The sequence below is a fragment of the Eumetopias jubatus genome, unplaced genomic scaffold (assembly GCF_037043125.1).
Source record: "Eumetopias jubatus isolate StellerSeaLion01/CBP00866 unplaced genomic scaffold, mEumJub1_p1.0 scaffold_13, whole genome shotgun sequence".
Classification (NCBI taxonomy): Eukaryota; Metazoa; Chordata; class Mammalia; order Carnivora; family Otariidae; genus Eumetopias; species Eumetopias jubatus.
In genome coordinates this window covers 2,017,822-2,044,754 of record NW_028274819.1, presented here as the reverse complement: position 1 = coordinate 2,044,754, position 26,933 = coordinate 2,017,822, and the positions used below count along the sequence as shown (strand labels likewise).

General features: G+C 58.0%; 1 protein-coding gene across 7 annotated transcripts in view; it reads right to left on the bottom strand.

Annotated features, from left to right (window-relative positions):
• The window catches only part of KCNQ1 (potassium voltage-gated channel subfamily Q member 1), a 315,307-nt gene that overhangs the window by 246,942 nt on the left and 41,432 nt on the right, over positions 1–26,933 (bottom strand). For all 7 annotated transcript variants that reach the window (XM_088017545.1, XM_028117975.2, XM_088017544.1 and 4 more), the window contains exon 2: positions 24,461–24,551. In XM_088017545.1, coding sequence (XP_087873671.1) covers positions 24,461–24,551 — 91 coding nt within the window. The remainder of the gene's footprint in view (positions 1–24,460; positions 24,552–26,933) is intronic.

Genomic DNA, 26,933 nt, shown 5'->3' with positions numbered 1-26,933 from the left:
CTCCCCTGGGGCACCTGGCAAAGAGCAGGCACCTAGAAGGTAGTCTATGAATACATGCGCGCGTGTGTGTATAATGTACGCATTTTACCTATTATTTGCTTTTAACGAGTGAATTTCCAGCCACATGGGGAGACAACATTGCCACACAAGGAAGCCACTACCAAGTAACCGTGGGCAATGGTATGAGGACCGCAGGTGTCCACAGTCGGTGCTGGGGATGGGGGCAGGCTGGGAAAGTGCTTCCTACCACACAGGGGGATTGACTTTCCACGACCCTACATAGCATGCTCCCTCCACGTTCATCTCCTATTCGTCCTGATGGTGACCGAGGAGAGCGCTGCTTAATTCCCAAACGGCGGGGCCTTTGTGGTAAACTTGCATCTGTTTATTTCTAGTAGTATTGGGTTTTGATCACAGCCAGGTACATCTCAACTTCTCAGAACGTGTTAGGTGATTCTTCCCAGCCAAGTGAAATGATTGGTTCTACTGGTGTTCCGTGGGCATAAGGAAAGAGAACATCTCTGTTATCACTACAGTTACAGTGCTGGTTGTAAAGTTGCAATGCTCCCGAGATTCTTCGCCGCTCCTCCAGCTGTATCTGGGCTCTATGCACCAAAAGAAGGTGGCCAAGGGATCATGCCCACTCTCCAGGCCTGCCCACTTCCCGTCCTGGGAGCTGAGCTGTGGGGAAGCCGGGTGGAGCCTGCTGCCAAGGTCAGGCAAAGCAGGGAGGGGCCATCCCCACAGAGCCCTGCCCACACTGTGGATCAGTGAGGCCCTTGGGACAGGCGTGTGGAGGCATGGGGTTTGGGGATGCTTGTTACATGGCTGTAGGTAACAGGGATCATTGTTTTAGATTACTGTTAGAGCCCACTGCAACATGGACTGTCTACATGCCCACATATTTTGTGTTCCCCAGAACTGTCCTATTCTCAGAGGTGCATTAAAGTTTAACCTGTTTTGCCCTGCATTTCCAGTAGCTTTCGTTTTACCAATTTTTTTTTTTTTTTTTTTGGCGTTTGACACATCAGGGTTCACAAATGCATCTCCTCCAGAAGCCTCGTGTGGGCTTGTCTCGACGCAGAGACAGACACTGCTCACCCTGCTTTTGTGTGTACTTGTGGGGCATTCCTTTGGCCGTTCCTTTGTTTTTCAACTGTCCGTCATTAGTTTGCTTTGCTGAATTTCCCTCAACGTATTTGTTAAAAATAAAAATAAAAACCTTTCTCAGAGTCCTCTGCTTTTTAATAGAGGTATTCAGGCCATTTACATTTAGTGTAAAACTGGATACACCCGGTTTGATTTTTCCCATCCTACTATTTGGTATTTTATGTTGTTGTTTCTTTCATTTTCCTTTGAGGTGGAGAGGTGGTCAACGTATTACCCCTTCCCTCCTCGTTCCTAAGTGTGGACGCTTCACTAAACTGTTTCGTTCCATCACTGTGCCCTCAGTGCCTGAAACTTGTAACCACACCTGCTCCAATCGGAAGAGCTCCCACCATAGTTTCCCTTACGATGGCTTCATCCCCAGAGAGACAGGAATCTGTGTGACTTCATCTCCTCCCTGTCCCTTCACCCCCATCAGTGGCTCTCCAACATTACTTCTATAGACTTCATGAAACCCTGCAACCATTTTCAAGAATTCCTGAGCACAGGGACCTCTCTTGTCTCCCTTCCTCTGACCAGGCCCCTGGCTCTGAGCACAGCACCAAACCCAGGGTGCAGGCCAGGAGCCACTGGACCATGGGTGACAAGAGTCCCTGAGGGCCACCAGCCTCTCATATCAAAACAGGATGGGTCAGAATGACCCCCAAGATCCCCTGCTTCACGGTCCCACCCCACTCCCCTTGTCCAGACACCATTCGGGGCTGAAGTGTGCCTCCCCAAATCTCATGTGAAGTCCTGGGCCCAAGGACCAGCTAATGGGACCTTATTTGAAAATAGGGTCTTTGCAGATGTAATTAGTTAAGACCAGGTCATTACGGTGGGCCCTAACCCAACATGACTGGCGTCCTAACAAACAGGGTGTAGATGGGCACGTGCAGGGAGAACACCACGTGGGCATGGCGCAGAGATGGGATGATGCATCCATGAGCCAAGGAACTTCGAAGATGGCCAGCAATCATCAGAAGCTGAGACAGGTCTCCTCTCACAGCCTCAGAAATAATCCACCTGCCTACACCTTGAACGTAGACTTCTGGCCTAAAGGGAAAAGCATGGGTGCCTGGGGGCTCCAAGTTATCATCAAGGTCAGACCAAGGGCTGGACAAAAGTCCCTGCGGGTGTCCGTGTCACAGCCCCCAAAGCTTTCTCCGCCTGGGAAGGGGGTCCTGCAGGCCTTGGTGAGACGGTGTCTTTCTCTGCATAGGCGAACACCGGCCTGTGCCTTCCCCACGGCATGGAAAAATCTTGGCTCTGAAGACAGAACCCAAAATGCTGGAAGAAGCATCCCAGGCTGACAGTTAGCAGAAGCAAAGGCCCGGGGGCAGAAGAAGGTGGGTTTGGGGGGGGGCGGTGTCCAGTGCTCTGAACAGTGAAGAAGGCAGGTGGGGCTTTCTGGAAAGCAGGTTCTGAACCCCCCACTGAGCCCCACCGCGTGGCCTTGGGGCTAAGAGCTCCGTGAATCACACTCGGGGCCTCTGGGGCTGAGAGCTCTGTGAATCACACTCGGGGCCTCGCACAGGAGTAGCTGGGCGGGCCACCCTGCAATTTGTGGTAGGGAAGCAGGAGGCCCAGAGACCGCCCGTGCCCGGCTGCAGACACCATTAGCCGCCCAGCAGCCAGCTTTACACGTATTTAAAGCAAATCCCCCGTCTTCCCCAGACAGGGCTATTTCCGTCTATGGGCCAGCTAAATGGGGTTTATTTTCAGCCCCGGAACCTCACTGCTGAGGGCCGTTAGCCCCAGCAAAGCTCCACCCCTGTGATGGCCACCTTAGCCGGCTGGGATGGGGGGGGCTGGGACGGGGGGGGGAGGGCACGTAGTTTTATTTGCTGAGCGCCTGAGCTTCTAAAAATGACTTATTTAAGAATTTACCCAGAACAAGAAGTTTACCAAACTGAGAGAGACTCGGGGATGAAAACCCTTTCTAATTATCTGGTGGAAGTGCTGAAAGGTTCTGCCTCGGTTTGAATAGTGTTTACTTTAGCAGAGGCTGAGGGGCTCCAAGGACCCGGCGGTCGGGGGGCTGCCACCCCGGGGGAGGGCGGGCAGGCCCGCGTCTGTCATGGTTCTTTGCAGGGTGCGCGTGCGGAGGCCCCGCCGCTCTGCGTCCCGGCGGCCGGCTACCCCAGTCGGCCCTGCATGTCCAGAGATTGTAATGACAGGCGGTGAATTTAAACAGTTTTTTTTTTCTTTCAGGAATGTTTTAAGGGATTGAGAGGAAATTGTGCACGGATTTTGCTGTTTTAAGAGCTAATATGTGAACAGCTTCAGAAGGATGTATGTTGTTTTAGGGCTGGAGTTTACAGAGTAAAAGCGTAAGACAAAAGCAGACGTGCCGTGGGCTCCAAGGGCTGTCTACTTGAATTTCATTCCTCTGAGAAGGGGTGGCCTTTCCCGAGAATGGGGCTGGAAGGAAACAGAGGAGGTCTGATCTTCGGGCCCCCGCTGCCTCCCACCGCGTCCTGTCACCAGCGTGCCCGCAGGCGGTGCCCAGCTGGGCAGCCAGCAGCGAGGGGCTTGGGAGAGGGCTGGGAACAGCTCTGGGACACCAGCCCGTGCCCCCTGTCAGGGCACTGAGGAGGGTCCTCTGCCTTTGGACGGCCCTCGAGTGCCCACATCCCAGCCCACGGGTAATGGTCATGAGATGGGTGGGGGTTCCTGCTCCTCGGGGGATGAATATCAGAGACACAAGCTACCCCAAGTTTCTCGGGAAGAAATAAACAGAATAGCCCTAAACCCGTGAAAAAAATTAAATTTCTAACCAAAAACTTTCCCACAAAGAAAAACCCAGGCCCGATGGCTTTGCATGTTCTGTCCGGCATGGAAGCGAGCCCAGCAGCCCCGTGCTAACTCTTCCTGAATCACGAAGCAGGAACACTTCCCAACTGGTTATCTAATGCCAAAAGCAAAGACATTATGAGCAAACAAACCACAGACAATATCCCTCATGAACACAGATGCAAAAACTCGACACTAAATTTTAGCAAATCCAATCCAACAATATTTTTTTTAGAAATGCATCATGACCAAGTGGGCTTTATATTAAGAACCCTGGGTGCGTTTCCTATCTGAAAATCACTCAGGATTGTTCACCATATTAACAGAGCAGAAAGAAAGAACACATACAATCTTCTCAAGGATACAGAAAAAGCCTCAGATGAAATGCAACAGCCGGGCCCCCAAGAGCCACTCTTCCCAGCAATGTAGGAAGGGATGGAGATTCCCTGGCTGGTTCAGGGCACCTATCAAACCCACAGCTTGCATCACACCTCCTGGCGAGAGGATAAACATCCCCGAGACCGGGAACCCGATGAAGGGGACTACTCTCTCTTATTTACTAAATGTCATCGTGGAAGCCAGGGCATCAGGCAAGAATGAGGAGCAAAAAGCACTGAGATTGGAAAGGAAAAAAAAAAACAAAAAACAAACAAACAAAAAACCCTGACTTTGTTTGGGACAACACGATCGTCACCATAGAAAATCCTAAAAAATCTACAAAAAAAAAAAAAAAGCTTCCAGAACTAATAACGTTAGCAAAGCCATAGGATACAAGGTCAACATGCTAGCAACAAACAATGCAAAAGTGAAATTGAGAAAATCGTACCATTTCGGTGTCAGAAACATAAAATAGTCACGAACCACACAAATTATGTGTGAGATCTGCGCCCTCAAAACTGTAAAACACGGGTGAGGGGTATGTAAAAATATCTAAATAAGTGCAGAGACACATCGTGTTCAGGAAGCAGAAAAGCTGAACATTACAAAGACGTGCAGTGGACTTAAGTGTATGGCCGACTCGCCCCGGCCCTAATCAACATTCAGGCAGGGGTTTCTGTGGGTTTTTTTTTTTTTTTTTTTTTTGTAGAAATTAACAAACTAACTCTAAGCTTTAGGTGAAAATGCAGAGGGCTAGAATTGCCAACATACTTTTGAAAATGAACAAAATTGAGGGATTAACGCAGCCTGATTTCAAGGCTTACTATGAAAGTCACATTAATCAAGACAGTGTGGCAGTGGAAGGACAGATTAGAAAGTCCAGAAGCAGAGCCACGCATATGGTCAACTGATTTTCATCAAAGGTGTCAAACTAATTCGATGGAAAAACGGCACTGGAACAATTGGATAACCACATGCAGGAAAGATTTAATACCTGTCACTGCATATAAAATTAAACTTGAAATGAATCACAGATATAAACACAGAATGTAAAACTAGAAAATTTCTACAGAAATATAGAAGAAAAGTCTTTGTAACCTTGGATTAGGCAAATACTTCTTAGACAGAATACAAAAAACATGAACCTTTAAAGGAAAAAAAAACAACAAACCCTGAAAAATTGGACTTCGTCAAAATTAAAAACTTCAGCTCTTCTGAAAGACAGTGTTAAGGAGCAATGAGAAGCCACAGATCCGGGGAGAGGGGGTAGGTATTGGGAAAACGCATGTCTGACCATCCAAATCTAATGTCTAGATTTAAATCTCGATTATAGGAACCGGTCCGATGATTAAGGTGGGAGAGAAGCCGCGCCCTTGGTCAGACGGTGTGCGTGTGTGCGTGGCTAATGAGCCCAAGGCTCTGGGTGTCGCTGGTCACTGAGGAAATGCCACCGAAACCGTGAGGTATGGCCATGCGCCTGCCGCAACAGTGCGGACCGGGCGGTTTTGAGCGCGGATGAGCCCCCGGAGCGACCGAGACAGTGCTGCGTGGATGGGAGGAACGCAACATGGAGCAAACCGTGGGAAAGAGCTCATGGTTTCTGAGCAAGGTCCGCAAGCATCAACCGCACCGAGGGATTTACCCAAGAGGAATCAAGGCATAGGGCTACTCGAAACCTGTATGCAATAATCAGGACGGCTTTAATCATAACAGCAGAAAACTGGAAAGAGCTCAAATGTCCATCAGCCTGTGAATAGATAAACAAACTGTGGTACATTTTATCCTTTCCAATTAAAAGGAAACAAAGTAGTGAACACAGGCCACAACATGGATGAAGCTCAAATGCATTCTGCTCCGTGAAAGAAGCCAGACACAAAGGCTCTGTACTGCAGGATGCCTTTCATATGACGTTCTAGAAAAGGCAAGACTATGGGGACAGGAAACATCCCTGATTACCAGGTGCTGGGGGCGTGGGGGCGGGGGGAGCTGCCAAGGGGCACAAAGGCACTTTCGGGGGTGATGGGAATGTTCTAGAGGGTGACTGTGGCCGTGGTCGTGGGACTGCAGACATCTGCCATGACCTGCTGACCCGGACACCTAGAGATGGGCGGTTTCACTGCTGGGAAGTTAGGGCTCCGTAAGCTCAAGTGGAAAACGGGCAGAAATCGGACAAACAATGCAGCCCGCCTAAGAGATGTACAAGCAAATCGATCCCCTTGTAAAAGATGAGTTAACAGTAAAAGGAGAGATGCGCTAAATCAAAGAGTTGGTTTTTGGAGATTTTTTAAAAAATATCCTGAGTCCAAAATTGACCCCGAGGTGCCCAGAGTGGACGCCTGGCATTCAGCAGGCCCACCAAGCTCCTGCCATCCGGGACTTGTGTTGCTGTCCCGGCTTGCCGCCTCCCCCCCCCCCCCCCCCGCCCAGGAGGTCTCCTGCACCCCCATTGTCCTCCTCGGCACTTTTTCCGGGGACTGAGTGCAGCATGCCGTCCCCTCGAGTCTTGGTGACCACCTGCCTCCACCAGTCTTGTGCTCCATCAAGAGCTCCCAAGGGCGCCTCACACTCAGTCTGGCTCATGTCCACGCCCCGGGCTGGGTGCACAAGAGACACTTGGGAAACAGGCATCCACAAAGCCCCACGACTGGATCGTGTCCAAACCTCATGCCTGAGACCCCAACCCTATTTGCAACCCAATCCTGGGCTGAGCCCACGGCCACCTGCAGCCTGCCCTGCTGCCAAGGGGGGGGTCCTTCAGGCTCCTTTGCAGCAGCTCCTGAGCCGTCCCCCACCCAGAAAGCCTTCTCCACCAGCCCCAGACTCACAGCCCATGTCCCACTCGCCTTTGGGGGATGTGGACTCACACGCTGGCTCGGATTCCCACCCTGGCACTCCGACCTTGGGAGGTACATCCCCAGCCCCACTGGTGAGGGCTCCCGGCTCACTCCAGGCGGCTCTCCAGCCCCCCACCCCACCCCACATGCACACTCAGAGTTGCTCAGTAGGGAATTTGCAGAGTTCTGAGCTTTCTGTGACCTTCAAAGTATGTTGGCTTCTTCCATCTTCCACCCACACCATTTCACTTAATCCCTAGAGCGACCTGACGTGGGGGCGGTGGGGTGATCGTTAGGGTACCCCACATGGAAGAAAGCCACAGTACTGGGGGCTCTTCCTCTGTGGAGACCCCAGCACGGGGACCAAAAAGGCTCATTGTTTGGGGGGGACCCAAGTGCTGGCGAGTGAGCGAGGGTGAAGGGACAGTGGAGGGCAGACCTCCCGGTGGAAGTGACACACGAGCTGCAGCTAGAAGGACGGGAGGGTGGCGCATGGTGAAGGCTGGACATGAGGGAGGCCAAGTCTGGGAGGCGGGGCTGGGGGAGCCGAGCAGGAACCCTACCTCGAGGGGCTTTGTGGGTCAGAGGGAGGGCTGTGGGTGTCCCTTCAAGCTTCCGGAGAGTTCTAAACAAGGCAGCGACCAATCTCATTCGCTTTTTGAGGAGGTCTGTCCTGACCGCCATGTCGTGGGTGCCGGTGAGGCCTGGCTGAGGGAGAGAGCCAGGCAGGTGGCCAGCACGCTCTGGACAAGGGGTGAGGGGAAGCCCATGTCCAGAAGCCACAGGGCACACGTGGGCCCAGGACCTTCCAGACACACAGCTGCCTGGGACTGAGCCCTGTGGCACCAGTTTGGAGAGCCCAACCTCTAACCCCAACACAGCCAAGCCCAGACCTGTCCACAGGAGGTTGTGGGGGTGCCCTCACTCTGGGGATGCTCAGAGCACAGCCCAGATCATGGCCAAGGAGCGTGAAGGCTTACGGGAGACAGAAGGAGCAGAAGTGCTGGCTGGCTCGAGGCCACTGACCGTCAGGGCCCAACTTGCCTGCAAGGCTGAGACGTGGGCCCAGGACCCCACTTCTGGATGCACCTACTGGGGAGTCAGATGGCGGCCCTGGCCTGAGCAGCCCAGGGCACACCTGCACACCAGGCAGGAGCCTGCACAATGTGTGTGGAGATGCCAGGAGCAGCGCCAGTGCAGAGAACCCCAACCCTGGGGGCCGAGCCCCACCGCCGGCGCCGTCTGCTTCTGAGGACCTGGGGCTTGCAGGGGCTCAGGGTTGGGAGGGAGGCACAGAGGGGCATAGAGGGCCTTCAGGGCAGTGACACTCCTCTGCATGATACAGCACGTCCTTCCACGTCGGTCAACACCCACAGAAAGTGCACTAAGAGTGACCCCTAATGTAAACTGTGTACGTGAGTGAACGGTCACAGACCAACGTCGGTTCATCGATTGTGACAAATGCCCTGTACTGACGCGTGGTGAGGACAGTGGGGGACGCTGGGGCGGGGGATGGCAGGTATTCGGGACCTCTGTACTTTCTGCTCAACTTTTCTGTAAGCTTAAAAACCCTGGGAAAAATAGTCTACCAGTTTTATAAAATGAACGCTAAAAAGAAGTCCTTGGCACACACCCTGCCCATTCACGTCCACGCTGTGTCCCAGCAGCTCTTGCCGTCCCGGTGGGGGGAGGGACGTGGGGCCCACACAAGAAACACAGGCACTCTCACGGTGCAGTTTTGTTCTATCCTTCCCCAGGCCCGACTGCCTTCCTGCCCTGGGGCCAGCAAGCCCCCTGCCTCTGGGGTCCCCACAAGCTCCAGGGTCCCCCGACACCCTGCAGGGGGAGGCAGAGGCCCCCGCAGGGGGCACACGCAGGTGGCCGAGGCCCCATCCCACCGAGGCACAGAAGGGCCAGCCAGGCCTGCGCCGGCGCGGGGCAGGAGCCAGACCCACGAAAGGCAGACGCGAGTTGCTCGTGTTTGGGGAGCAGGCGGGCGTTCGGGGGTGTGGATGAGTGTCAGCACACCAGACTGTGACGTGAGAGAACAGGGCCGGGAAATGTCACAGGTGTGAGCGCAGACACAACCGTCGGAACAGAAGCGCAAGCCTTCCCGAATCCTAGAGTATTTCTGTGGAGCGAAGGACACATGTCCTGTGGGGAAAACCAGCACACCAACGGTGACAAAAGACACACAATTATTAAAGACTATGATGGAGGTGAGACCAAGGATACAGGTCATACTAATCAAAGCAAATGAGCTGAACTCTTCCCCATCCAAAGAACATTCGGACTTGGGTAAGACTCAGCATATGCTTCACACAAGAAGCCCACCAAGTAGAAAGACACATGTAGGGTAAAAGCAAAATAAATGAAAAAGATACACTAGGGGAACATTAAGGAAAAGAAAGCTGGAGGGGCCGTGTTAATATCTGACCAGGTAGATTCCAGCAAAAACATGGCCAGGAATAAAGAAGGCGGCTTCATAGTGGTAAGGGGGCCTGCTCCTTGGAGGACATAACAGTCCTAAATACTGACACACCAATAGCAAAGCCTCACAATATACTGTGCGTGAGTGACACACACACAGCCCCATGATCAGAGCTGGAGGTCTCGGAGCCTGTGGTCATCGGCAGAACAGGCAGCCAGGACACCAGGGAGGGCGTAGCAGACCCCACCGCTGACCACAGCCATCTAGTCGAGGTCTGCGGGGCAGTCCTCCCGACAGCAGGATACACCCCGTTTCCCCGTGCCCAGTGCGAGACCTACCAACACGAACCGTACGCTGGGCCATCAGACAAGTCTTAAAGCATTTTAAAGGAATCCAATATACTAAGTGTTTTCTGTGACCACAAATGAATTAAAGCAGACATCAGTATCAGGAAGGTATCTTGAAAATCCTCAAATGTTTGGGATGTAAGGAATATACTCCTAAAGAATCCAGGCATCAAAAAAGAAAACAAAAAGAAAATTAGAAACTATTTTGAATGGAATGAAACTAACATAACACATCAAGATCTGTGGGATGCAATTACAGTCTTTAGGGGAAAGGCCTACCCCCAAACTCCCATATTAGAGGGACCTCTAGTCAGTGTCTTCAGCTTCCACCTTAACAAACAAGAAAAAGGACAGCCAAGTAAAACCAAGTAAGCACAGTAAAAAATAACAATCAGTACAGAAACCAATGAAATCACAAAAAAGAAATATTGAAACCCCAATCAAAAGTTGGTTTTGGTTGAGGGACACCTGGGTGGCTCAGTCGTTAGGCGTCTACCTTCGGCTCAGGTCGTGATCCCAGGGTCCTGGGATCGAGCCCCGCATCGGGCTCCCCGCTCCGCGGGAGCCTGCTTCTCCCTCTCCCACTCCCCCTGCTTGTGTTCCCTCTCTCACTGTGTCTCTCTCTGTCAGATAAATAAATAAATAAAATCTTAAAAAAAAAAAAGTTGGTTCTTTTAGATTGATAAAATCACCAAACCCGTAGCCAGACTGATCACCGCCCCCCCCCCCCCCACACAAAAGGCACAAATTACCAACATCGGGAGCAAGAGAGGAGACCTCACTACATGTCCCAGATATTAACACCTTAGGTGACATGAACAAAGTCCTTCAAACATGCAAAATACCAAAGCTCACTCAGGAAGAAACAGGTAGCCTGAATATTTTATTAAGTACATTTAAAATCTAGTTAACAACTTTTTGACAAAGAGAAGCCCAGGCCCAGACAGCCTTCCTGATGGATTCCACCATGTGCATAAGGAAGGAATTAGACTGATTCTGCACAAAATCTTCTCCCGTATGAAGAGAGAACACAGCCTGGCTTGCTTGGCCCTGACAGTGTTACTCTGGTACCAAATCCAAAACGTTATCAGAAAACCATAGAAAATATCCCTCATGAACTGAGATGCAAACATCCTTGGCAAAATTTTAGTGAATGAAAAAGCCCGAAAGTATATACAAAGGGTAGGACAATATGAAGGAAGTGGGTTTATCTAGCAATGTGAGCTTCGTTTAACGTCTGAAGATCATTCAACATCATTCACCATGCTTAGCTCAAGAGATGTGGAAGAAACATTTGACAAAACTCAATGTCCACCTGTATTAAAAAAACCTCTCAAGCATTTGTACCAGAAGGGATAGTCTTCGATCTGGGAGAGGTCTCCAGACACCTGCTGACAGGTGGTGAGAGGCACAATGCGTTCCTCCTACGATGGGTGGCAAGGCACGGACATCCTCAGGGGCAGCCAGCGCAGTAGGAAAGAGACACAAGTGGGCAGCCAGACGGAAAGGAAGGGGGTACAAATGGCCTTTATTTGAAGACGTGATTATCAATGTAAAAAAAAAAAAAATCCACAGAATCCACCAAAAAAAAGTTGCTAGAAGAATCAAGTTGGAGAAGTTTCAAGACATAAGATACCGAAATTATAGTTCTGGATACCAGCAATGAACAACCAGAAACCAAACGTACCCAAGAAATGCCACGGACCACAGCATAAAACAGAGGAAACACTTAGGTGTCTGACAAGAGATGCATGGGACCTTGTCCTGGAAACTACGAAACATCTGGATGGAAACGAAGGACCTAAATAAATGGGGAGGTGTACAACGTCTGGGGCCCAGAAGATTCGATCTGGGCAGATCAATCCTCTCCCTGACGGTCTCAGGATTCAGCGCCATCCCAAACAAAATCCTACCAAACTTCTGTGCAAAAACTGACAAGCAGCTTCTAAAATTTATACAGACATGCAAAGGACTTGGGATAATCAGAGCAACCCGAAAGAGAGGAACAAAGCTGGATGATGATCTGATTTCATTTCAAGCCCTCTTCTAAAGCTACCGTAATCAAGGTGGTCTTGTCCTGAGCCTGTAGCCAGATTAGCAGGTCAGTGCTTCAGAACAGTCCAAAAATAAGCCCATGTTCTCATAAGTTGACTTTTTAAAAAGGTGTCAATGTGGTTCCACGGGTCAAGGACACTCTTTTTAACAAGAGGCACCGGAACAATTGGACACTCACATATCAAATTATGAACCTCAACCCATAATTTACACGGTATAAAACATTAACTCATGGATCTCAATGCAAGCATCAAAACTACCAGAAGAAAATCTTAGTAATCACGTGTTTGGGAAAGATTTCTTAGACACAAAAAGCATAAGAAAAGGAAAAAAAAAAGCAATAACTTGGACGTCATTAAAATGGAGAACTTTTAGTGTTTAGACACTGTTTCATGAATGAGAAGGGCAACTGTAGACAGGGGAGAAATATTTTGACATACGTCCACGTATCTACAACATGTAAAGAACTTTTTACAACTTAATAATAAGACAAACAACTCCATTTTAGAATGGAAGATCAGAAAAGATACTTCACCTCAGAAGTTACAGGAAGGACAGTGGAGTGCATGAGAAGATCCTCAGCATCATCAGTCATTAGAGGGTCAAGATTAAAACACGAGACACCACGACCCACTCATGTTGGTCAGACCAAGAGACTGACCACACCAGGCGTAGGTAGGACCGGGGCAGCACCGGAAGCCCCCATGCGGCGGCGGGAACACAGAAGGAAAACCGCTTGCCTGTGTCCTCGAAAGTGTGTGGCCAGCCTATTCTCAGGTGTTTACCCAAGAAAAAGGAAATACACATCGGCACAAAGACTTGGACACACGTGTATCCATAATGGGCTCATGGCTGGAAACGACCTAGATGCTCATCAACACATGGGCAATACACAGATGGTGGGACGTCTGTGCGGCAAATTCGATGCAGCGGTAACGAAGAACGGGCTACTGACACACCCAACCACCAGGACGAGCCTCTGAGAAATGATGCCAGGTGAAAGGAGCCAGACAGGAGGGTGCTAGAAAAGTCTAGAGAACACAAGCCAGTCTGTCCTGACTTCTGTCAGCACCCATCGGTGGGTAGCTCCTGAGTGCGGATGGGGGGGGAGGTTACCCCACAGGCACAGGGACACTTTGGGGGGTGATGGCAGTGTCTGCTATCTGGATGGTCTCATGGTGTCTACAAAGGTCAAAATTCATTAAACCGTGAGCTTGAAATATGGCATCTGTCGCGTGTCAATCACTCCTCAATACGCTGGTTTGCGTTAAGAAACCAGCAGAGATAAACGGGCGGCTCAGCCTCTCATGCAGGTCCAGGGACCTGCTCGGCCATGAGGTCCTGCCTCGCGACCGGGGCACCTGTGGTAGGTACAGACGGCCCTCCCACCCGCCTCCCCGGCCCCCCTACCCCGCCACTGCACACCTGTCTGGACGAGGAGGCCGCCGTCCACCGCCGTCCACCGCCATCCCTCCGGCCCGAGAACCTGGGTGCCGTATGGGCCCGCCGCCCACAGCCCCCGAGTCAGAACCGCCAATATCACTCGAGTTTCCCACATTCAGGATCTGAGGCCCAGGGAAGGTCAGTAACACGTGTAGGCCCCCTGGGTGGTCTCGGGGGGCCTGGACCCCATCCGCCTCCTTCAGGCTCCCCGGTGGGGCCCCAGGTCTGAGGTTTTGGAGAGCCACGCCCGGAAGCAAGTCTCTCCCGGACCAGGAAAGCCTGCTGTCTCACTGCCACACTTTCTCAAGAGGGGGTGCCGCCACCCCTCACCACCCCTCGCTGTTCGTCTTCAGGGAACTAGTGATGCCGTCTTAGGACAGGGGCCTCTGAACACTGGGGAGAAGCTAGAAATTCTTACGAGCCCCCAGGATGAGTGGCGTTTCCCTATGTCCCAGAGCTACTGAGTGGCCTAACAGATGTCCTCATTTAAAAGGACATCACCTTGAACCCAAAATGAAGACAGAGACCCCGAGCGAGCGGGGATGTCGCGGGGAAAGTTCAGAGGATCCCACGGTGGGACCGAGCCGGCTCCCCACCTCCCCAGCTCCCTGGAAACAGCGAGGTTACAGGGTGGTGGTGCAGCCCAGGCTTTCCAGCAAACGCCGGGTCCAGGGACTTCACGGGGTAGGCGACACTGAGAAATGAGTCACACACGGACCCCAGCCCAGGCCCCACCCCCGAGCGCCGCGGCTCTCGTCCCTGACCCTCCCTGGCCGGGTGCAGAGAGCGGCCCCCGAGAAGAGGTTCCAGGACAGCTCGAGAAATTGAAAACGAAGCAAAGACGCCCGCCCTTCCCCCAGACCTCCCCACCGAACCCTGCTCTGAATGCACAAATTATTCTCAGCTCATCGTGCTCGGAAACTGACCAGATCATCGCCCGCCAGGAAAGGGGGCAGGCTGCGCCTCTCAGCACACACTTGACATTTTGTTCTCCTCCAGGCTTCCGTGCTGACAGTTTCTGGATTAAATGTGCAAATGGAACGCGGCCCCGAGGGGGTCTCGCTCCCTGCCGGCCCGAAGCGCCAGGGCTGAGTGTGCCTGTGTGCACGTGTGCGCGCGGACACGTGTATATGCCTGAGCAAGCAGGCCACGTGAGTGTGTCCACCCGCGGGGGCTCCACGTGTGCGTCCGTACCTGTGTGCGCACCTCTGTGTAACCAGGAGCGCCCGTGTGTGCCCGCCTCCAGGCCAGGCCTCGGGGCCGCACAAGGGACAGTCTCCCGATCTGCTATGTTAACTGCCCTCGACCTCGACCGAGCTGGGAAGACAGAGCCACTGGGCACGGGCGCCCCAGCTCGGCTTTCGGCACGAGACACCTTTCTCAGCCCAGTGGTGGTCAAGTCCACCAGAAAGCGCCACCGTGGCGCCGCTCACCGTGGGCCTCGGGCGGAAGGTCCATGCCTTGCAGCCCCCAGCCCAGGGGCAGCCTGGAACTCACCTTCCCAGGGGGCCAGTAGCCACAGACTGGGGAGGGCAGCATCACCCCCAATTCCCATGAGCCTGAAGACGCTCGATGGGCTTCTCGGGCCTCCTCTGAACGCATGGGTGCCCTCCAGCCCCAGGGTGCAGAAGGGGCTGACAGGTGGCACACTGGGCTGGCCCCTGGTCAAGGCCATTTCCACCCCATTCTTAAGAAGGGCCGGCAGCAGCCCTGGGGGTCACTTACAGCCCCCCTTCCCCTCGCCCCACCCAATCTGCCCGACCAGCACACGATTTTATAACCAGAGAGCAGAAAAGAGCAGAGTGGGAGCTGCTGCGCCCCAGCCCCGAGGTCAGCGCAGTGGGGCGGGGGGCTGGGGCTGGGCGCGCGGCCACAGCTCCCGACCCCACAAAGCTGCACCGAGCCCCCGTCTTCCTGCCTGTGAAGTTGCACAATGACACACTGCAGTGACCGCACAGCCGGGGCTCTGGTTTTCATTCTGCGTGACCTGGGGAGCAGAGAACGTGATTATAACCCGTCTGAATGCCGTACCCCGGGGCGATGACTCGGACACCTGCACAAGCCTGTGGCCCCCGCCTGGCGACCCGCCACCCGGGCAGCCCACGCGTCTGGGCGGCGACAGCCAGCAGACACCGCCATGCCGTGCCTCATGGCCACGGGGGCCCTCCGGCTCATCCTATTACCCTGGACGACTTCCCCAGGGCAGCCCCCCGGCAGCCCCCCGCCGAGTGCCAGTGCCAGGCCCCGCCTGCGCCCAGCGACACACTGCCTGTTCAGCCCGGTCCCCGTTATGTTATGTCAGCTGTTACCCTGTGCTTAAAACAAGGCTTTCCAGCTGGCTGGGGTCAGATGTGAAAACAAGGCCCTCACAAAACCCGGCCCTCCAGCTACCCCGCGCCGGAGAGACCCCCACTGAATGTGGCACTTAATGACGAGTGTCTTTGCAGCCCTCGGGCAGAGCATAAAGGAAACACCTGTCCCACGGACGGCACCCTCTAATCCCGCTAAATCCCAAATGGAGGAGCCTGCGGGGCCCACAGCAAGGGGCCCCCACGCCAGTGTCTGACTTTTGTCCTGGGCTTCGGGGAGACGCTGACAATGAGTTTTGGCGGGCCAGGCAGGAGGGAAGACACGGGAGCCGGCCTGGGAGCACCTTCCCGGCAGAACCAGAGTGCCATGCGGGGAGCCAGCCCCGGGTGCAGGTGAACGCACCCCTCGTATGGGCGTCAGTTTCTAGGCGGGCACGGGGGACTGCTTTCCTGCTGACATTGGAGGCTGAGCCAAGCTCCCCCGCTGCCTGCCCAGAGCCAGGGGTGCCTCACGCATGCCCCCCACCCCCCTGCAACCCAACCCAGGGCGGCTCTGTGTCTGGTTACCAACCTGGATCTGAATCATCACAATTTCTGAAAGGAGGAAAGAAGACAGTAGGGCACGGTGTGGAATGTGAGGCCACCCAGACACCTGGCCACCCTGGGGAGAGAAGCCCGGAAACCAGGCACACACGTGCACCCCAGGTGCCAGAAGAGGCCGTGGGGCCTGCGACCCTGCGTCTGGGCTACCCCGGCTCCCTGGCTCTTCCCACACCAGCGCTCATGCTCCCTGACAGGCAGGCCGGTCATTTCCGCCCTTGGGGGCCAGTGGACGGGGCAGACGGCCTCCCGGGGAGCAGGGTCAGCCAGGCCGGCGGAGCCCAGGGCTGATGGATGGGGGTGCCGGCTGGGGCCCGCATGGGGTCCCCAGCAAAGACGCCCGCACACACCTCACATCACAGGGTTTGATAGCCGGAAAACAGGAAGTGTTGTGGGGACATGGTCAGGCCTAGACTCGGGTGCCTTGTAGGGCAGGAAAGGCCGATGCTGGCCAGGCCTGGCCGCTCTTGGGGCCCCAGGGCCTCCATTCGGCCCCCGTGGAGTCGCCCCCCAACCCCGGGGACCCTGCAGGAGACACACGCCCGCCGAGGGCCAACACCCCTTTCCCTCCAGTGGCACCCGTGGGGGACTTGGGGTATGTTTCAGGGAAGTTTCAGACACTTGGGGCCGTTTCTGCGACCCCCTGCCCAAGCCGCCCACCGTGTCCCGAGCAGACTTGATCGATAGGACAGTTCTGGAGACAGATAACGGGCCCGGCTGTGGGCCTCACAGAGGACGTCTTTGTTACAGAAAACGAGCCAGTGCAGGACCCTCCACACACAGGGCCCCGGTGTATGGGCAGAAGGTTCCGGTTACAGCGAGGACTCCTGCTTTCACAGTCCTCGGCTGAGTGCAGACCCCCGCATGAAGGAATGTTGGCTGTCCCCTCAGGGGCAGCTGCCTCCAGGCCAGGAACGCAGCCAGCCCAAACCCCGGAGCCCTCCCCAGGCACGGGGGCCCCGGGTGGGGTGGGAACTATGGCCCCTGGGGTGGGGATGGCCCACCGCCGCCCTGGGCCCCCCGAGCCTCGAACCCTCAGCTTCCTCCTACTCAGACGTCCCCGGGGGACGGGGTGTGCCCTTTCTAAAGCAGGCACAGGGGCTCCGGCCCCCCAAAGCACAGGAGGAAGACCAGGAAGGAATGGCCAGGGCACCCAGGTCATGGAGATCAAAACCCATGAGAACCCCACACGATGAGGAGACTACACTGCAGACGTGGGACCTGCAGCGAGCCCCGAGTGTGGACAGTGGTCAGACGGTGGGGTGGGGGGGCGGGGGGTGAAGCCCAGTGAGCAGGTGTGGAAGCACGGGGGCCCCTGCTTTGGGGGTCTTAGGGGTGGCTCAGGCCGATGCCCACCATCACTGGGGGGCTGGGGGGTTCATTCTCGGGGGTCCCCACCCACACTGGCCAAGATCCCTAGAAGGCAACGGCTTCCGAGTTTGGTAAGAGGCCCCTAAGACAGTTCACAGACACATACAGGGGTGCTGGGGCTTGACCCGGACTGAGGGGGAGCAGCTGGGGCCCCCCACCCCCCCGGCACAGGGGAGACGGCCCCTCCTCCAGTGCCCTGGGCCCTCACGGCCCCCTCTGCCCCCACCCCGTCCAGAGGCAGCGTCCCTGCACCATCACCCCGGGTCGGCACAGGCGGGGCTCAGGGCCTGTGTGCAGGAAGCTGAGCAGAGTCGCAGGCCGCACAGTGGGGACCCCAGGCTTGGCTTCTGGCCACACGGCACCCCTCAGCCAGCCAAAACCCCCTGAAAAGAAATCCCCTGCCCTTCTGTATCTTACAGGCACAGAACGCCCAGGATGCGGGTTGCACCTGTTTGAGGCTCTTCTGCAGGTTTTAGAGTTTGTACTGAGAGCTGCAAGGCTCTGGTCAACCCGAGGAGGCCACCCAGGGTCAGCCGAGAGCCCCCAGCCTGCAGGGGGACGATCCGCACGCCCAACTGCGACCCGAGCAGGACGTGGGTGCAGAGCATGCAGATGCAGACACGTGGGGGCGTGCACGCCACCACCTTCCCACATTGGGGGGCCGGGGGTCAGTCCCTCCCCCACACTGGGGTGCTGGCCCCCCTCAGGCAGGGCCCCGCAGGCTGCAGACATGAAGCCACGAAGCCCGTGTTCTGCCCCGGAGAGCCACGCCTCTCTGCACACCTACCCCAGCCACATAGTAGGTGTTTAACAAATGTTTGCAGGCTGGACAAGCGCAGCGGACATCCCAGCCAGGGTGGGGGTGGCGGTGGCCCCCATTCTATGGCAGGACATCAGAGAAGAGTCCGGCGGCAGGACCCAAGCCTTCCCAGGTGGCTCCCCTGTGCCGGGGACAGAGACAAAGGAGCTCGAGGTTCCAAAGCAGGGAGAGGAGGTCTTCCCGGAGGACCCTGGGGTCCAGCACAGGAAGCAGGGGATGCCACGGGGCTAGCAGAGAGGTGTCCCGGCAGCCGGCATGCCAGAGCAGGCCTTTGCTGGATGCGGAAGGGGTTCGCCGCGCAGGGAGGGGAGGACGGAGTGGGAAGAGCGCTCTGGGTGGGAGGTAGCCCCCGAGAAAACAAGACCTCGGGCTTTGTTAGCAGAACACCGCAGCCACAAGGGACTTCAGCTCTGTGAGTCGTGCCCCCTCCGTGCACGGGAAGGACACAGCAGAGGGGTGCACACAGAAGCCTCCCCACCATGGGAGCCACGGGCCCTGAGGTCAGCCCCGCCACCCCTGCTGGCGTGGGAAGGGTGTGCAGGGCCGAGGCTGGAAACATGCGGGTCCGCAGGGGCTGGGGGCCCGGGGACGGAGCCTGGACCTTGTTCCAGGAAATGGGGACCCATCGAGGGCTGTCAAGGGGGCCGAGAGTCCTGGGGCGGGAGCCTGCCGGTGTAACTAGGAAACTGAGGGTCTCGGGGAAGCAGGGACCCCAGGGGGCAGGAGGGCCGGGTCACCGCGGCGGGCTGAGGGGGCCTCGGCAGCGAGGGAGGAAGCCGCGAGCGATGACCTCATCCCCCAGGCCTCCGGGCCGCGGCTCACGGGGTTTTTAACCACAGCATCGCGGGACGATTCCCTGGTATGCTCAGCACCAGAAGGCAAGGAATACGCCGTGTTTGTGCTGTGCTTTTGGGGGCCCCTCTTTTTGTGGGGCTTGAGCAACACCGAGGGAGAGACGGAACCCAGCCCCCCACCTGGGCCTGACTGTCTCCCGCCACCCGCCCGGAGCCTGTTCTCAGGCCATGGGCACACAGACACAGGCGGGAAGCATGCACGTGGCCGCGGGGACACACCCGCACACACGTGCACGTGGCCACACACACAAGCAGACACACCAGGGCACTACGCGCCCCCCCCACACACACACGTGTACAATGGGCCGTGCACTCACGCCCGCACTGTGGTGGGAGCCCTTTGCCCGGGAAGCTGCAAACAAGGCTCAGGCCCCACGTGGGCCCGCTCACGGAGCCAGACCCGCAGCAGAGAGGAGATGCCTCCCAAAATGGCTTTTGCAGGCGCACCGAATCCGCCGGGTTCAGCAGAACGCTTAATCCCTCGGAGGCCGCCCCGGGGCTCCCCTGCTCGGGCCAGATAATGGCTCCACAAACACAGAGCGTATGAGAGGAAAGGCAGAAATATGGGCTCTTTGGGAAAGCACAGCTCACAGCGACTTCTTTCCACCATTTACACATCAGGCTGCTCTCGGAGCCCCTTGCTCGGAGCCCACGCTCGGCCCCTCCCAGGCTCCCAGCTGCGGTCTGGCTCCCGCTTGCTCTGGGCCCGGGGCCGGAGGTGCCCGCATTCCGTGGACAGCAGCGCCACCTGGTGGCCTGCAGCACAACTGTGCCCGCCGGCTCCCAGGGCTGCCAACAGGGCTCCTTAAGCCCACTCCCCACACGCGCAGCAGGTGTCCCTCTACCTGGGGTCTGATGCATCCCCAGGAAGTCCCCCTGTGACTTCCCTGAGGGCCCTGCGCTTGCCCAGCCCACCCTGGAGGCTGTGAGCTGTGGGAGGGGTCCCTGCCTGTCCCGGCCACCCCCGGGCCCTGCCCACCTCCTCTGCCCCCCTCCCCTCCTTGGAGAAGCCCTCAGCATCTCTACAGACACATCCCACACCAACCCCTTCTTCACCTTGCACTTCCTTCCTGACCCGCCACAGGACATAATTCATATCTGCCCCTGGAGGCTGGGACTGGGGCAGCCTCTTTCCCTGCCACTGCATCCCCAGTGCCTGCCACCCCCAAGGCCAGGACTCTCCAGTAGCAGCCGGACCCAGCCAGCTCAAACCCCCCTCGAAGACCCGGCTCCATGCAGCCACTGAGCTGGGAAGCCCTTAGAAACCCAGCAAGGCCACCGGAGGGCGAAGTCAGAGGCTGTCCTGACTACCCTCTCTAATTTACTGGGGGGGGGGGGAGCTGAGGCCTTGGGGAGTCCTGTGGGGGCAGCTCTGGGCAGGGGGCTCAAAGGCGGGGAGTCCAAATCCTGGAGACATCATGCTGGGCATGTGGGGTCATTGCAATTGCTGGGTGCCTGCCCTCGGGGGGTGTACAACGATGGAAAGCTATAAACCCACCCACAGAGCCCCCCACCCATCCCACCGCATGCCCAGACTGTCCTGGGACAGAGGAATGGGGAACCCCCAGATGGCAGGTTCAGAAGCAGTGACAGCCAAGCTGAGACTTGGAACTAGATGAGCAGTCATGTGACACACCAAAAAAATAGCAGGCCAAGAGCAGAGCACGTGCAAAGGCCCTGAGGCAGCGGGAAGTGTCCAAGGGTCAGCGAACAGTGCGCTGGGGTGGAGGGAGGGGAGGACAAAGTTATGGGGACAGGGGTGCCTGAACGTGCAGCATTTGGGAGGCCCAGAGGGAGAAGCCAAGCTTATTACAACGGGGAGCTGGGGAATGGTCAGATTTGTTTCAGAAAGTACTGCCCACCCCAACCAAAGAAGGCTGCCATGTGGAGAGGGCCCCTGGAGGGACAGGAGGGTGGGGGACAAGGGAGGCTGCATGGGGTCTCGGTCCTCCAAGGGGTGAGAGGAAGGTGAGACACAGCAGAAGTGGGCTGGCACACCCATCCTGGGTCCCAGAGGAAGGGGTAGGGGACCTGACCCGCAGGCCTCTCCCCTCCCCAGCCCAAGCTGAGCCGCCGTTCTCAGTTTGGGGAACTGTGCCTGTAGTTCAGAAAATGGCCACCAGGTGGCATGCGGGCCTCAGAAATGCTGTGACCACAGGCTCGGCAGGACATCCTGGAGAGACGAGGCAGGAAGGGGGTGGTCAGGATGGGAGGGGGGGCAGCCGGGATGCTGGGGGGCTGCAGGGGGGCAGGGGGGCTGCCAGGATGCGACCGGAGCCCTCAGCAGCTCTGGGCAGCACCAGACCACGACGTCGACTATGAGCTCTGAATGCGAGAGGCCTGGTCTGGGAGGAAGGTGCTCCCGGCCTGCAGGGGGAGAGTGGAGGCCAGACCACACCAGGGCCCGCCCCCCCCACGCCGGGGCTGTTGCGGGGAGAACCCCTCTGCTGGCCTGGTTCCCACGCCCAGCGCAGGGAACACACCCGCCAACACAGCAGGGTGCAGACCATGCCTGCAAGCGTCCCGACCGGCTGGACCTGGGCGGCTTCACCAGGCTCCATCCCACCCTCTCAGCGGCACCTGCAGGCCCTGCCTGAGCCGCACAAGCATGTGGTAAGTCTCCACCAGAGCTCAGGACCCTGGGTGCACACAGCCCACCGGATGCGGGGGTGCCCGGCGTGCCCTAAATCGACGCAGAAACTCGCTGTGGTCAGAGCTTCCTAAAGCCCCAAAGCGAAACTCCCAGGACCGAAGTAAGCCACTCGGGGGGGTCTCATGGGCTAACCTGTGTGCCCCCCAGACTCACATGTCCAAGTCCCAACCCCCAGCACCTCCGAATGTGACTCTATTTGGAGAGGGAGTCATTAAGGTAACACGAGGTCACCGAAGCGGGGCCTGATACTGTCGGATCCGAGTCCTCGTTACGAGAGACGCCAGAGGGCTCCTTCCCTCCACATGAGGACACCGCGCCTGCAGGGGGGGTACTGGCCCCCGATCTCTGGCCTCTGGGGCGGTGGGAGATAGATACCCTTTGAGCCACATGGCTTGGCTACGGCCACCCCAGGATGCTCGCACGGGCAAGGGGATGACAGGCCCTGGTCCCACGCCCTGGTCTGTCTCTGGGCCCCCGCGCCCAGCAGCACTTCTGTCCAAGAGAAGGGTGCCCTGGAGTCCGGCCATGGCCCCCTGAAGCCTTGGCTTCTGGCAGGTAAGGGGCTTGGTGCCCTCGGATGTGCAGAGAGGGGAGGACTCAGCAGCAACTCGCACAGCAGACGTGCTTTGTGGGTTCCAGGCCGGGGCTCAGAGGGCCATGGGACAACCCGAAGCACCAGAGACCCCTCCCACATTCCCTGCTCCCTGCCCCTGCCCCCCGCAGCTCCTCCCCAGCTGGCGGGCGGGCGGGAAGGACCGTCCCCTCCCTGGGAGGCAGGTGCAGGCTGGAGAGAAGCATCACCCAGCGCTCAGTGGCAGAGGAGACGGACCCCCTCCCCGGCCAGCACCAGGGCAGGGTTTTGGGGACATCTGTCTCTAGGATCTAGGATGGTGGCGGCTGACTCACTGCCCGAGGCAGGAGCGGCCAGCCTTCTCCAGGACGCTGCAGCCCCCTGGGGCCTCAGCGCAGGCCAGGCCGGCACCCGTGGCAGCTTCCGTGGGTCCCGAGGACCCGGAGGAGGAGGAGGAGGAGAGCCGTTGCCCAAAGGCTCACCATCCTGCTTCTCGACAGGAAGCCTGTCCGCCCCCCGCTTTTGTAGAAAAAAGCACAATCTAGTAGGAGCACAGAAATGGTACCGTGGGACAGCAAGTGGACCCAGAGCCGGACACCTGCCATCACCACCATCTCCACAGACACAAGGAACAGCTGACAAAGTCAACACCTTCACATCGGACCCAAAGGGCACCCCCAACCAGGAGCACACGCATGTCCCGCCAGGCTGGGGCCACAGCATGGGGAGCCCGCCCGCCCCGTGGAGCCCGGCCTGCCCGGGAGCCGCTGCACCCACCACACTACCCCGCACTGAGCCCACATCCAGAAAACTCTGCGGGACCAGAGGACCGACACCCCCAGCAACGGCCAAATGTAGTCAAACCGCAGGCCATACAGAGGACAACCGTCAGCAACCATCAGTGGCTTTCGAGTACCTGGGGGAGGGGGGAGACGGAGGAGAGACTGGGGAAGAGAGAGGAGAGCGAGTGAGCAGGGGGAAAAGGGGAGGGGGAGACAGAGAGAGGGAGGGGGGAGGGGGAGAAGGGGGGAGGGAGCGAGGCACCTCCAGAAAATACAATGGAAGGGCAAGTCCCGTCTGTGGGCGGCTGTTGGCAGGAAGGACCACCGTCATCAGCAATAACCCTCACATCACGAAACCCTAAGGCCCCCCTGGCAAACAGACACCGTGGTCGTGGACGGGAAGACCTCAGCCCAGACAGACGTCTCGTGCCCAGAGGCATCCATCGGACGCCATCAAGTTTGTCCTGCCAACTAGGCGGGAGGGGGATGCCGGTGGTCGCCGGGAGGAGCAAGCAAGCAAGGGCAGTCAGGCCATCGAGGCAGACCTGCCCCCCGGACAGGAGAGTCTCCGGGCAGATCCATGTGCATCTGGACGTCTGGTTTACCACGACAACGGCACCTCGAGTCAGGGTGGACAGGCAGGTCGGTGGCAGGAGCCAACCAGGAGGCCCAGGCATTCTGGGCAGAGGCCGGGGGCCGGATGGGACAGACCAGGTCAGCAGTCACCCAGACCCAGGGCCACAGCGCAGGTTGGGCAAGCTCTGCCCACAGCTCCTCCTGTCCTTTCCCAGCTCAGCTCAGAAACCCCTTCCTCCAGGAAGCCCACCCAGACCACCAGTCCCAGGCTCCTCTCATCCCCGCCTCACTGTCACATCCTGGCAAATGTAGGAGTCAGGGTGGGGGTCCCCACACCTCCAGTCTCCCATTGCCCACCATGGCCGGTCAGTAGAGGGCACACCGGGACAGGGTCACCGTGCAGGCCGGGAGCAGCTCACTCCACCCCACGGCCCACTCGCCCGGGGGAGGCCAGAGCCCCAGCGGCCGGGACAGCCCCTCGAACTGCTACGTACCATCCAGAAGAGGGTCCCTGTGGCCAGGGCGACGTACTGCTCGATGGTGGACAGCACACTGAAGATGAGGCAGACCAGGACGATGAGGAAGCTGCAGGGTAGGAGGACACGGTGGTCAGCTCCGGCGACGCAGGCCCAGGCCTGGCGGCCAGAGGGGCTCCCCGCCACCCCCCACGCCTGCGCCGCGGGACCAGTTCTCAGTCTGAGAACTCAGAGAGCCACCAGAGCCCAGAACCCGAGGCGCAGGTGCACAGAGCGGGGCGCTGCTAGCCAGCCATGGAGGCTGAGTTCTGACCCCCTGTGACTGTGGGACGGACCTTAAAGCCTGGCGCCAAGAAGCCACGCTTACAGGCCACGTGTGGTGCGGTTCCCTTAATGGGAAGCCACTGAGACAGAACAGGAAGAAGACTGGTGGTCACCAGGGGCCAGAGGCACAGAGAATGCCCCCCACATCCCCGGATGTCACAGGGCTTGCCTGGGAGAGGGGCAAGTCTGGGGGTCACCCAGGGGGCTCTGGGGCTCAGCGGGTCCTCGAAGACTGGACAGCAGGGAACACAGCGTGGGCAGGGACACAGACCCCCAGCCCTCTCCCCACCCCAAGATCCTGCTGCTCCTGGGGACTTTCAGTCCACCCCCACCCCCACCCTGTGCCCACCAAGAAGGCCCCTGCATCTCCCCCTACCACCTCAGCCCCTTTCCACCCCCCACCCCTGCCCCAATTTCTCAGGCCCCACCCTGCCCTCTAGCAGCTCTGGCCAAAACCTGCCACCACTGCCTCCCTCCCCACACAGGCTGATCGGCTCCCCTTGCAGAGCCAGATCCCAGCCAACCCCTCTCTGCAGCCTGCCCATAAGCCTCCACCCTGGGCCCCCACAGCCCACCCCACCAGCAGTCAAGTGAGCCTGACTCCCATGACACCCATCCCCCAGGGGACACCACAGCGAGCCCAGACTACTCAGCTTCTCCCACCCCTCTTCTGAGCATGCTCGGCCCTGCCTGCCTCAGGACCTTTGCACCTGCTGCTGTCCCTGCCACCCCAACCCTCCTGGGCACTCCTGAGACTGCATCAAGCCTCCTGGTCTTTGTGCATGTAGTGCCTCCTTCCAGGGACCGTGCACAGCCACACTCTGTACCGCCTCAGCTCTGTGGACCCTCTTACTCACTAGGAAGGATGTCCAGTCCCGCCAGGCCTCCACCAAGGAGAACAGGACCCCAGCCCACAGTAAAGCAGTTTAACAGATATGGCCCAGCCTCCCTGCCAGACCCCACAGGGAGCCCTCTGTGGGGGTGAATGAGACGGGGTTTCAATCTCACCAGGACACAGGTAAACGCTGATGGAGAGAGTGAGCACCCATCTGTGGCCGGATCACTCCTCGGGCACAGAGCTCACCTTCCATGGACAAAGGGCCTTGCGTGCGCCATGCCACGTGGTCCTGAGCCACACCCTAGAGCCCCTCTCGAGTCCCGCTACCTACTCATCCTGCTGCCACTGGGCTTACTGCCCCGCTCAGCCAAGAGGAACCAGAGCAGATGCAATCACCCAGGCCAGGAGGTGCCCACCCAGCCCCGCTCCCGGATCTCTGGGTGCGGACGGAGCCAAGGAAGCACCCACACAGAGGAGACATGGTACCCGCCCACAGCCCCTACAAGGCCACGTGGCCCGGGCAGAGCCGTCTGACTCAGTTTGCCCATCGACACAAGACAGAGCCCTGGGCCACTCGCTCACAGGGCCATGGGAGGTAGAGCAGCTGGAGGTCCGAGCAGGGACCCAGGCACCGGGCCTGGGACGAGCACCAAGCGCTCGTGCCCTCTCCTCCCGAGCCTCTTTGCGACATCGGTGAGGGCACTGAGGGCCCCCCAAGAAGCCAGGGTGACCCCATCTCAAGGTCCTCCCTGAGCCACACCTGTGAAGCCACAGAAGGTCCCACACGCATGGGATCCGGGGCAGGATGCAGGCCTCTCTGGGGGCCATTCTCCAGCTGACCCGCGGGCAACAGAACCGGCCGCACCTGAGTCACACGCCCACACCCCGCGCCTTTACGTCCCGCGGGCGAGAACCCTGAGGCCCGGGTCTGCGGGTGCCACTGCCCAGAGCTTCCCGCATCCCCGCCTCCCGGCTCCGCCACCAGGACAGGCCCGGGAAGCTCCGAGGTCTGGACTGCTTCCTGCCTCCTGACACGGGGGGCGCCTAAAAGGGGATCCGCGGAGGCCCCTCTGCCCGCTCGGGGTGTCGTGATGGGCCCCTGCTCCCGCCAGGCTGCGCCTCAGCCGGCCTTCATGTCCCTTCCAGCACCACAGAGACCCCGCGGCAGCGCGTTACTGCCGGGAGGCTGCCCACCACCGACCGTCCCGTCAGTCCAAGCTCAGCCGCAAGGCAGGGAGCTCGCCAGGAGCGCGTCAGGCGGGAGCACCGAGGCCCTGCAGGAGGGCGCCACGTACCCCAGCACCGGGATGTCGCGGCTGGGGAGCTGGC